Here is an 11,959-nt window from a genome sequence, read left to right as displayed (position 1 = left end):
TAAGCCTCTCCTGTGTTCCGACCCCTGGCTTTACTGACTACGATTCCTGCCTGCAATAACTCAAGTAAGTTACAACACTTAGACTCCAAAACCAGACCCAGATCGTTACACCGGCTCTTCTTCTAACGGAAATTGCGGCGTACAGCTGCACCCTGGAGACAACCTGCAATTATTGGGTTCTTGTTGATAGAGAGACTCGGAGAGCCCCCTGTGACTGTCTAGTGCTCTCCGTTCTCTCACTTTAAGAAGAAGGCTCAATACTTATTCTGGGATGCCATAAGCATTCTATTTTTGGAGACTCTTACCACAGAAAGGACTACCTACCTGTTTCTTTCAAAGACTCCTACTTGAACTAGTAAGCACTTCAACACTCTCCATAACATAATAAATAAATAAAAGTTGAGTAATAAATGTACCTGTCCTGTAGGGTCAGTCAAGCTACTCAAGACTTGTATATGCAGTTCACTATTAACTCCACCCCACCTGACTTTTCATCATTGTTTGGCTTTATCTAATGGAGTTTTGAAAAAACAAAATATATATTTTGCACAGTCGCTCTCTGTGACTCAGGGAACTTCATAGACTCGGCTTGGAGCCTAAATATTCACTCCGCGCTTTCCACAATTCACTTATTAACCACCGTATACAAAAGCCATTGTCTGTTGCTGTGGCAGTTGGAAGCTGAGATGTGATTGGTTGCTATTCTGCCACAGGTCATTAATATGAGCTCTGAGCTGTGATTGGTTACTATAGGCAATGAGTAGAAGACGCTTATGTGTGAGGAAATATGGATACAGACAGAGAGACAGAAAGGCTGGGACAGGGACCGTGGAGTATATCCTTTTAATTTATACTTTAATTTATACTTATTGGAAGAGCCTAGAGGAAACTGAAGAATGTGGGGATGGGTAATTTAAAGGCACTATTTAGGCACAGGACAACTGACTAAAAGTGCAACCATATACATCCCTAATGCAACCAAAGTGTTAAATACCCTATGTTATGAATACATCCATGTGTCATCGCACTGTGGATATTTTTGGACTATGATTCCAGACTGTCCTGTGTTCTATTTTTGTGAATTTCAGAGAAAATCCACAAGGAAATTGAAAATGTGATTGGGAAAGATCGTTGTCCATCGATAGAAGACAAGAGTAAAATGCCCTATACAGACGCCGTGATCCACGAGATCCAGAGATTTGCAGATATTGCCCCCATGGGGTTGCCCCATGCTGTTTGCAAGGACACAACCTTCCGAGGATATCAAATTCCTAAGGTGCAGTATATTGGTCTTGTCAACCTCTCCTGCTTGTTCCTCATTAGTTTAGTTTATTTAAGACTGTACATTATAAAACGAAGTCTACCTTATTCTACCTCGTGTATGTCAAAGAGCAGTCTGTAAGGTGAACGCAAAAGTAGTGCCATGTGATGAGGAGCATTACACTTTGGACATTTGTATATTTTCTCTATGTGGACCCAGCACTTCTTATTTTTATATCAAGGGTTAACTTGCATTAATTTATAGTGTTTTGTTATCAGTGTCGGACTGGGTTTCCTTTGGTCCACCAGAGAAAATCTGGGGGCCCACTCTTCATTATCCCCCAGGAAATATACTCTAGCAGCCTTCAAATTGTTTTGTTTTCTGATGGACCTCTGGGATCAATTTTGATTTGAGCCAGGGCCCACCGGAGGATCCTCTGGTACTTTGGAGGGCCAGTCCAACACTGTTTGTTATATACATTCTGTGTATTACCGTATAGACTATTAGGAAGGGTTAATAACAATTGAAAGACATTTCTGACTGTGTATCTCTCAAAGAAAGCAGTCGTTTTCCACAGATTGTTTTGCAGAAGAAAACATTAAAGAACTTGTTTAGCAGACAAGCAGACACACGGACCTTTAGAATGACAGGTGCTGTCTGGAAAGTTGTTTACACTTTAGAATCTTACTGCCATAAAATATTATGGGGACTCAATGTAAGTCTACACGGAAACACTTTATCGTTGTTTTCTTGCCAAAATCTAACCACTCCTCCCCTGGTGGAAGGTATATAAAGAGAACAATCCCAGCCCTTAGTGTTTTGCAGTTAAGGGACAGAGCTTGGTGGAGAAGACGGCCAGTCTACTGCGCAACCAGAAGAGAAGCTAAGGCTCTACCATAGACTCTGGGATCCTACCCTGTGACCAGGGTACCAGCCTTCTGAGAAAGAGAGGGACATCTTGCTCAGGCCTTTCCTCAGTATTAACGCTTCTTCTGCAAGGAAGGAGATTGGAGAAGTCAGCCCTATGCTTTGCTTGTCTTGCTTTGCACTAGAATTTATTCAGTCAAGAGTCAAGGTGGTGACACATCAATGGTGCCTGGTAGACCAATAATAACTTTTGGGCCACTCCTAAACCAGGCACTGCACAGTCACTTCATGGGACATCTCATGGCAATTAAGGCATGGTGGTCTTCTCAACGTCGTCATACTTTCAAACAACTACCATCGAGGCCTAACACTTTTCTAGAACTTCAAATCTTATACTTTCATTTTCAGGGCACCATGGTGTTTCCACTATTGACCTCTGTCCTTAAAGATCCTAAATATTTCAAGAACCCAAATGAATTTGACCCGGGACACTTTCTAAATGAAAAAGGTTTCTTCAAGAAATGTGATGCATTTCTGGCATTCTCCGCAGGTAAGACATCAGAACAATTTCAAGGAAGGTCAGAAATCCACTTATTTATTAGATCCTGATGGTAGATTCCCTAAATGTATCTAATCCCCAAGCACCTTTATTAGTTTTAAACCTAACCTCTGAGTTTATATACTTTATTATATTTTTATGGGTTATGGAGTAGCCTCTGGTAACTTTGTGATTAGTCCAACTCTCTCAGCAACACGCATTGATCTGAAGAAGGAGATGGTGCGTCTCTGAAACGCGTCATCAATAAAGCAATATTTAAACCAATACTTATGAAGTGTGGACACCTCTCCTGAACGATTACCATCCAGCTAGTGCCATTCCAGTCACCCCTCCGTGGTCTCCCCAAGTACTAACCACCGAGTGCAGTCTACACACAGTATCTGACTTTTGGGCAGCTCCTCCTGGATATTTAATGAAAGGCTTAAACCAAGCCTTTAATAAGGGAAACCCTCACCCTAATAGGGGTAAATAGGGGTCTCCACTATTTGATTGTGAATTATCTACCTTAGAGGAGTGCAATCTCGCTTTTATATCTCCTAATACTAGATAACTTAACTTAAAGGGGTATTCTCATCTTGGCATTCTCATTCAGTTTCATTACTCTGCCATACATAAACATTTCTTCAATTGGATGTTATTAAAAAAAATGCTCCTGTGTGAAGATAATTTCTCATAAATGTAGTCATGTTTTCCATTAGAAACGAGATAGCTTCCTCGGTTACGACCACGTTACACTCTGGCAGCAGTGGCCAGACTTGTGCTATAGGGTCCTGCCGGGCCACCAGGATTCAGCGATCATTACCACAGGGTGGATGTGCGACATTTAGTTACTCCAGGACATTTTATATACAATAACCTTTTGTTTATTTGTGCAATCACTCCAGCAGAGGTGGCCGTATCCGAGGAAGCCATCTTGTTTCTAAGGGACAAAATGACTACATTTATAAGAAATTATCTTCACCTAGGAACATATTTTTTAATAACATCTAATTGAAGAAATGTTTATATATGGCAGATTAATCAAACTGAATGTTAATGCCCAGACGAGAATACCCCTTTAAGGCTTCTCCACGGCCCTAGTAGTCCCTGTAGAGCTCCCTAATCCTCACCCCCCCCCCCTGACATGGCCAACATGTGACCAGCAAGGGAAGCGGAACTACTTCAAGGTATCCCTTCCAGCTGGTAATGTGCACATACTGCATTGATGTGCACGGAGCGGCAAAATTACCATAAGAATAAAGTATTAAAACTCAGGGATTAGGTTTTAGAAAATAATAAAAAGTAATTAATAGAGATGAGCGAGCACTAAAATGCTCCGGTACTCGTTATTCGAGACAAACTTTTCCCGATGCTCGAGTGCTCATCTCGAATAACGAACCCCATTGAAGTCAATGGGAGACTCGAGCATTTTTCAAGGGGACCAAGGGTCTGCACAGGGAAGCTTGGCCAAACACCTGGGAACCTCAGAAAAGGATGGAAACACCACGGAAATGGACAGGAAACAGCAGGGGCAGCATGCATGGATGCCTCTGAGGCTGCTTAATCGCACCATTATGCCAAAATTATGGGCAACAGCATGGCCATGACAGAGTGACCGAATGAGGCTAGATAGCATCTAAAACATCCAATAATTGACCCTGACACTATAGGGGACGGCATGCAGAGGCAGCGGCAGCAGGCTAGAGAGTGTCATGGCGACATACCCTAAATGGACTCAGGTTTCACCAAAGGAGGTGAAATGATTTCCTATGTGAACAAAAGGTTGACGGTATATTTAGTCGATAACACAGCATGGTGGCGACATAGTGACCAAGTTCCATAACGTATCTGGTGAAACACCCGAAAAATGAGCCTGACACAGCTCTTTTGATAAGGGGACGACATGTGGAGGCAGCCATGGAGACGACTTCCATGATTAAGAGCGACAGTATGGGGCATTCATATTGCGCTGCTATGATTGCAACTTCAGGTCTCCAGCATGGCGGCGACAGATGGGCCGAGTTCCACTATGTATCTGGTGAAACACCTGAAAATTCTGCCTGACACAGCTCGTTTGATAAGGGGATGATGTGCTGCATATCCTCTCGTGCTCCAGCGACTGGGGTATAGAGAGTTGAAATGAGACATTGGTGGACGCTGTGGAGGCAAAATGGACATGAAACAGCAGGGGCAGCATGCATGGATGCCTCTGAGGCTGCCTAATCTTGGGATGGAGCTGGCGGTCCGCTGCCCGGCGAGCTTTTGCCTGTCCAAGCCCCTGTCTCTCGGCTCCTCCCCACCCAAAACGGGCCTGGGGGCCAGAAGCGTTTACTTTGAAAAAATTATAATTTTCAAAGCAGGCCGGGTCGTTTGAATATTTCACCTAGGAATAATGGAATAGCATAGTGGTTCTATTTTTTTATCGTTTGATAAGGGGAACATGTATGGAGGCAGTGAACTAGTAGTAGATTAAAGGTGCTGCAGTTAAAACTATGTTAGTTGGATCTTGGGATGGAGCTGGCGCTCTGCTGCCAGGCGAGCTTTCGCCAATCCAAGCCCCTGTCTCTAGGCTACTCCCCAAACAGCACTTCTAAGAACCTTTTGTATAAGATCAAGTGTAGTAGCGTTCTTATAAGTTTGGGATATGGCTTGAGGAAACGCTGAACTATGAGATTTAACACATGGGCCAGGCATGGCACATGTGTCAGTCTGCCGAGTTGCAGAGCCGCCACCAGGTTACGGCCGTTGTCACACACAACCATGCCTGGCTTCAGGTTCAGCGGTGCCAGCCACAGATCGGTCTGCGCCGTGATGCCCTGTAATAGCTCTTGGGCGGTGTGCCTTTTATCGCCTAGGCTCAGCAGTTTGAGCACCGCCTGCTGTCGCTTAGCGACAGCACTGCTGCTGTGCCTAGAGCTACCGACTGATGGCGCCATGCCCACGGATGGTAATTCGGAGGATCTTGGGATGGAGCTGGCGCTCCGCTGCCAGGCGAGCTTTCGCCAATCCAAGCCCCTGTCTCTAGGCTACATCCCAAACAGCACTTCTAAGAACCTTTTGTATAAGATCAAGTGTAGTAGCGTTCTTATAAGTTTGGGATATGGCGGGTGAGGGGAATGTAAACAGATGCGCAAGAAGCGCTGAAATAATATCGGTAAATGATAAAAGTTTGCCAGTATATTTTGTGGATTACACAGCAGGGTGGCGACAAAGTTAACAAGTTTGATGTGGAATCCATGAAAACAACCCAAAATTCTGCCTGACACAGCTCGTTTGGTAAGGGAACCATGTATGGATGCAGCTATATGGCCGACTTTTGGAGGCAGCTATGGCGATGACGTGGGGAGGTAGCAATGGAGACAACGTGTGGAGCCAGCTAAAAAGACGACATGTGGAGGCTGCTATGGAGACAATTTAATTTGGATAGTGCCTGTATGTGGCAGTCCAAAAAAGTTTTCAAACCAGAGGAGCAGGTAGGTGGTCCTCCAGAAAAATTAAATAAATTGAGTTCCTGTATGTGGCAGTACAAAAAAGTTTTTAAACCAGAGGAGCAGGTAGGTGGTCCTCCAGAAAAATTAAATAGATTGAGTGCCTGTATGTGGCACTCCCAAAAATTGCTTAAAACAGAGGACCGGGTAGGTGGCCCTCCAGAAAAATTAAATACATAGAGTACTATAGCTAGAGCCAGTTGGCCCTGGCAAAAAATAGCCAGTTTCCTATGCTTTAGTGTACAAAGAGGAGGAGAAGGAGGACAATGAGGAGGAGGAGTGCATACATTATTCAGGTTGAGCTTCTTTCACCTGGTGGAGAATGAAAATGCGGAGAAATCCAGGCTTTATTCATCTTGATAAGCGTCAGCCTGTCAGCGCTGTCAGTCGACAGGCGTGTACGCTAATCGGTGATGATGCCACCAGCTGCACTGAAAACCCGCTCGGACAACACGCTAGCGGCAGGGCAGGCAAGAACCTCCAAGGCGTACAGCGCCAGTTCGTGCCACATGTCCAGCTTTGAAACCCAGCAGTTGTAGGGAGCTGTGTGATCATTCAGGACGATGGTATGGTCAGCTACGTACTCCCTCACCATCTTTCTGTAAAGATCAGCCCTACTCTGCCGAGACTGGGGACAGGTGACAGTGTCTTGCTGGGGTGACATAAAACTGGCAAAGGCCTTGTAAAGCGTACCCCTGCCAGTGCTGGACAAGCTGCCTGCTCGCCTACTCTCCCTCGCTACTTGTCCCGCAGAAGTACGCCCTCTGCCGCTAGCACTGTCAGAAGGGAAATACTGTTTCAGCTTGTGCACCAGGGCCTGCTGGTATTCATGCATTCTCACACTCCTTTCCTCTCCAGGGATGAGAGTGGAAAGATTTTGCTTGTACCGTGGGTCCAGGAGAGTGAATACCCAGTAATTGGTGCTGGAATAAATTCTTTGAACGCGAGGGTCACGGGATAGGCAGCTTAGCATGAAATCTGCCATATGCGCCAGAGTCCCAACGCGCAAGAATTCACTCCCCTCACTGGCCTGACTGTCCATTTCCTCCTCCTCCAACTCCTCCAACTCCTCTTCTTCTGCCCATACACGCTGAACAGTGAAGGACTGAACAATGGTCCCCTCTTCTGTCTCGCCAACATTCTCCTCCTCTTCCTCCTCATCCTCCTCCACCTCCTCCGATTTGCGCTGAGAAACAGACCTAAGGGTGCTTTGGCTATCAACAAGGGAATCTTCTTCCCCCGTCTCTTGTGACGAGCGCAAAGCTTCCGACTTCATGCTGACCAGAGAGTTTTTCAACAGGCCAAGCAGCGGGATGGTGAGGCTGATGATGGCGGCATCACCACTGACCATCTGTGTTGACTCCTCAAAGTTACTCAGCACCTGACAGATATCAGACATCCACGTCCACTCCTCATTGTAGACTTGAGGAAGCTGACTGACCTGACTACCAGTTCTGGTGGAAGTTGACATCTGGCAGTCTACAATTGCTCTGCGCTGCTGGTAAACTCTGGATAACATGGTTAGTGTTGAATTCCACCTCGTGGGCACGTCGCACAACAGTCGGTGAGCGGGCAGTTGGAGGCGGCGCTGTGCTGCCCTGAGAGTGGCAGCATCTGTGCTGGACTTCCTGAAATGCGCACAGATACGCCGCACCTTCGTGAGCAAATCAGACAGATTGGGGTATGTCTTGAGGAAACGCTGAACTATGAGATTTAACACATGGGCCAGGCATGGCACATGTGTCAGTCTGCCGAGTTGCAGAGCTGCCACCAGGTTACGGCCGTTGTCACACACAACCATGCCTGGCTTCAGGTTCAGCGGTGCCAGCCACAGATCAGTCTGCGCCGTGATGCCCTGTAATAACTCTTGGGCGGTGTGCCTTTTATCGCCTAGGCTCAGCAGTTTGAGCACCGCCTACTGTCGCTTAGCGATGGCACTGCTGCTGTGCCTAGAGCTACCGACTGATGGCGCCATGCCCACGGATGGTAATTCAGAGGAGGAAGTGGAGGAGGGGTGGGAGGAGGCATAGTAGGCCTTTGAGACCTGGACCGAGGTAGGCCCCGCAATCCTCGACGTCGGCAGTATATGACCAGCCCCAGGGTCAGACTCGGTCCCAGCCTCCACCAAGTTAACCCAACGTGCCGTCAGCGATATATAGTGGCCCTGCCCGGCAGCACTCGTCCACGTGTCCGTGGTCAGGTGGACCTTGTCAGAAACGCCGTTGGTCAGGGCACGGAGGATGTTCTCTGACACGTGCTGGTGCAGGGCTGGGACGGCACATCGGGAAAAGTAGTGGCGGCTGGGGACCGAATACCGAGGGGCGGCCGCCGCCATGAGGTTTCAAAAGGCCTCAGTCTCTACCAGCCTATAGGGCAGCATCTCCTGGCTAAGCAACTTGGAGATGTGGACGTTGAGGGCTTGGGCGTGTGGGTGGGTTGCGCTATACCTCCTTTTGCGCTCCAGCGTCTGGGGTATGGAGAGCTGAATGCTGGTGGATGCTATGGAGGATCGTGGAGGCGAAGATGGGGTTTTCGCACGGGAGGTGTTTGGGCCGGGGTCCTGGGCAGGGGGCTGACTAGCAGATGACACAGGGGAAGGAGCAGTGGTGTGCCCGGCCGGAGGTGAACGGGCTTGGTGCCATTGAGAGGGGTGTTTAGCATTCAGATGCCTGCGCATACTGGTGGTAGTTAAGTTAGTAGTGGTGGAACCCCTGCTGATCCTGGTTTGGCAAAGGTTGCACACCACAGTCCGTCGGTCATCCGGTGTTTCTTTAAAGAACCTCCAGACTTCTGAAAATCTAGCCCTCGCCACGGGAGCTTGACTACGGGCAACATTTGGCGCTGATGCACCAGCTCTGGCCCTGCCTCTCCGTCTGGCCCCACCACTGCCTCTTCCAACCTGTTCTGCTATAGGACTCGCCTCCGTCTCAGAAGCACTGTGTTCACCCGGCCTATCAACCCAGCTTGGGTCTGTCACGTCATCATCCTCCGATCCCTCAGTCTGCTCCCCCCTCGGACTTCCTGCCCTGACAACAACTTCACCACTGTCTGACAACCGTGTCTCCTCATCGTCCGACACCTCTTTACACACTTCTTTCACTACGTGAATAATGTCATCATCACCCACAGACTGCGACTGGTGGAAAACCTGGGCATCGGAAAATAGCTCAGCAGCAGCAGGACAAGTGGTTTGTGGGAAGGGTCCAGAAAACAGTTCCTCAGAGTATGCCGGTTCAAATGCCAAATTTTGGTGGGAGGGGGCAGACTGGGGGGAAGGAGGCTGAGGTGGAGGAGCTGGAGGAGTGCCGATTTCGGTGACATGGGTGGACTGCGTGGAAGACTGACTGGTGGACAAATGGCTAGAAGCATTGTCCGCAATCCACGACATCACCTCTTCGCACTGTTCTGGCCTCAACAGTGCTCTACCACGAGTCCCAGTAACTTGAGACATGATGAACCTAGGGAGTGTACCTCTGCGGCGTTCCCCTGCTCCCCCATCAGCAGGTGGTGTCTCACCCCGCCCAGGACCACGGCCACTGACCCCTGCAGTAGTTGGACGCCCACGTCCACGCCCTTGTCCTCTACCCCTATCCCTCGGGTTAAACATTTTCCAAATTAAAGTGTAAACTTGGCTAGTTTCTAACCTACACTGACAGCACACAACTGGATTTTGTGTTCTCCTATGGCTATTTTGTAGCCTACAATGAGAGCACACTGCTTTGCAAGATGAGTTTGAGCTATAAAATGAAATACAGCTAAAAAAAAAAAAATCAGCAGACTCTGCCTAATTCTACTCAAACCCCTAATAAATTGTCCCACTTCGGTGTTTGAGGTGGATATGTGTGTCACTAAGAGCTAAACACAACGGTAGCAAGTCCCCCTGCAAATTCCTCACAATATGGTACTAGCTGCACTACTAGTGCCAGCAAGCCCAGCCACAAGCAAACAAAAAAAAAAGGAAAATATAACGCTATTGTAGGCCTAAGTAAGCCGTTGGGGTTCTCCTATGGCTATTTTGTAGCCTACAATGAGAGCACACTGCTTTGCAAGATGAGTTTGAGCTATAAAATGAAATACAGCTAAAAAAAAAAAAAAATCAGCAGACTCTGCCTAATTCTAATCAAACCCCTAATAAATTGTCCCACTTCTGTGTTTGAGGTGGATATGTGTGTCACTAAGAGCTAAACTCAATGGTCGCAGGTCTCCCAGCAAATTCCTCACAATATGGTACTAGCTGCACTACTAGTGCCAGCAAGCCCAGCCACAAGCAAATAAAAAAAAAAAAGTATAACGTTATTGTAGCCCTAAGAAGGGCTGTTGGGTTCTTGTAGAATCACTCCTGCCTAACAGTAAGCTAATAGAACAGCCTAACGCTTTCCCTGACCAGCAGCAGCTCTCTCCCTAGCGGCATCCAGACACAGAATGATCCGAGCAGCGCGGGCAGCGGCTAGTCTATTCCAGGGTCACCTGATCTGGCCAGCCAACCACTGCTATCGAAGTGTAAGGGTACCATGTCATGCTGGGTGGAGTGCAGAGTCTCCTGGCTTGTGATTGGCTCTGTTTCTGGCCGCCAAAAAGCAAAACGGCGGGAGCTGCCATTTTCTCGAGCGGGCGAAGTATTCGTCCGAGCAACGAGCAGTTTTGAGTACGCTAATGCTCGAACGAGCATCAAGCTCGGACGAGTATGTTCGCTCATCTCTAGTAATTAAGTTTTAATTACATTCAAAGGATCTTCTATCAGCATCTACTAAATAAGTAGATTCCTGACAGTAGATTTCCTTTAAAAATAAGGTTCAATATTTTTAAATTTAATAAGGATTTTGAGATTTGTATGTATGTCCGGTTGGTCCAAATGTTGTTGGATTTATGTGATTGTTCCATTGGTTTATTATTCATTAATATATGAGACCGACCTGACAAATTAAACTATATTTGACTTTTATGTCATTTGTAGGAAATCTGTCTATAACAGTATCTGTGTTGGAACAGGCAGAAAGTAATTACACAACAGCGCTCCCTTAGCAAAAATAAAGCATTACATCATGATTATGACATAAACACATCAACAATGACAAGTTTTTTTTAGGATTACTTAACTGGGGAACCTCTTGCACAATTATCTTGAAATTGTCAAATAGGAAAATTGAACAAGATGATTTCTAAAACTCTATTTTTTATGTCAGGTAAACGTGTATGTCTAGGGGAAGGCCTGGCCCTCATGGAGCTCTTCCTCTTCATAACCACCATACTGCAGAAGTTCACCTTGGAGCCCACCGTAGACAGAAAAATTCTGAATATAACACCAGAGCCCAACACCAATGCATCAAGACCTTGTACATACCAGATGAAAGTTCTCCCTCGTCTCTGATGGCATAAACTATTGCATTAAAGTACCGTGTATACTTATACACGAGTCAATAAAAAAAAATAAACTTACATGCTCACCTTCCGGCATCCCCAATGCATGGCACGGCTCCCCAATGTTGACGCGGCTCCTCTTCAGTCTGAGGTAACAGCCAGCGACGCGGCCATGCACACAATATGGCGTCTCTGCTGGCTTTTACAGCAGACTGAAGACAGAAGAGGAGCCGCGTCGAGCATCGTGGAGCCGTGCTGAACATCGGGACCACCCAAAGGTGAGTATGTAAATTTATTTTAAGTGCTTGGCAAACTGGGGGCTGGCTGTATATTAACGGGGGGCTGGCTGGCTACTAAAGGGGGCTAGCTGGCTGTATACTACAGGGGGATGGCTTTATACTAAAGGGGGCTGCTGGCTATATACTAAAGGGGTCTGGCTGTATACTA

At 47.0% G+C, this 11,959-nt stretch overlaps 1 protein-coding gene across 1 annotated transcript; it reads left to right on the top strand.

Annotated features, from left to right (window-relative positions):
- Positions 1 to 1,084: 1,084 nt before the first annotated feature.
- LOC140077504 (cytochrome P450 2H1-like) lies at positions 1,085 to 11,553 on the top strand (the record flags this gene model as incomplete). The annotated part of the gene is made up of 3 exons (XM_072124744.1): positions 1,085 to 1,276; positions 2,537 to 2,678; positions 11,338 to 11,553. Coding segments are annotated over 3 exons (519 nt in total), but the record flags the coding sequence as incomplete, so codon positions are not given.
- Between the last annotated feature and the right edge of the window lie 406 nt (positions 11,554 to 11,959).

This window comes from Engystomops pustulosus, chromosome 9, assembly GCF_040894005.1.
Source record: "Engystomops pustulosus chromosome 9, aEngPut4.maternal, whole genome shotgun sequence".
NCBI classification, from domain to species: Eukaryota; Metazoa; Chordata; class Amphibia; order Anura; family Leptodactylidae; genus Engystomops; species Engystomops pustulosus.
Note: the sequence above shows the minus strand (reverse complement) of the source record. Positions and strands in the feature narration are given on the sequence as shown.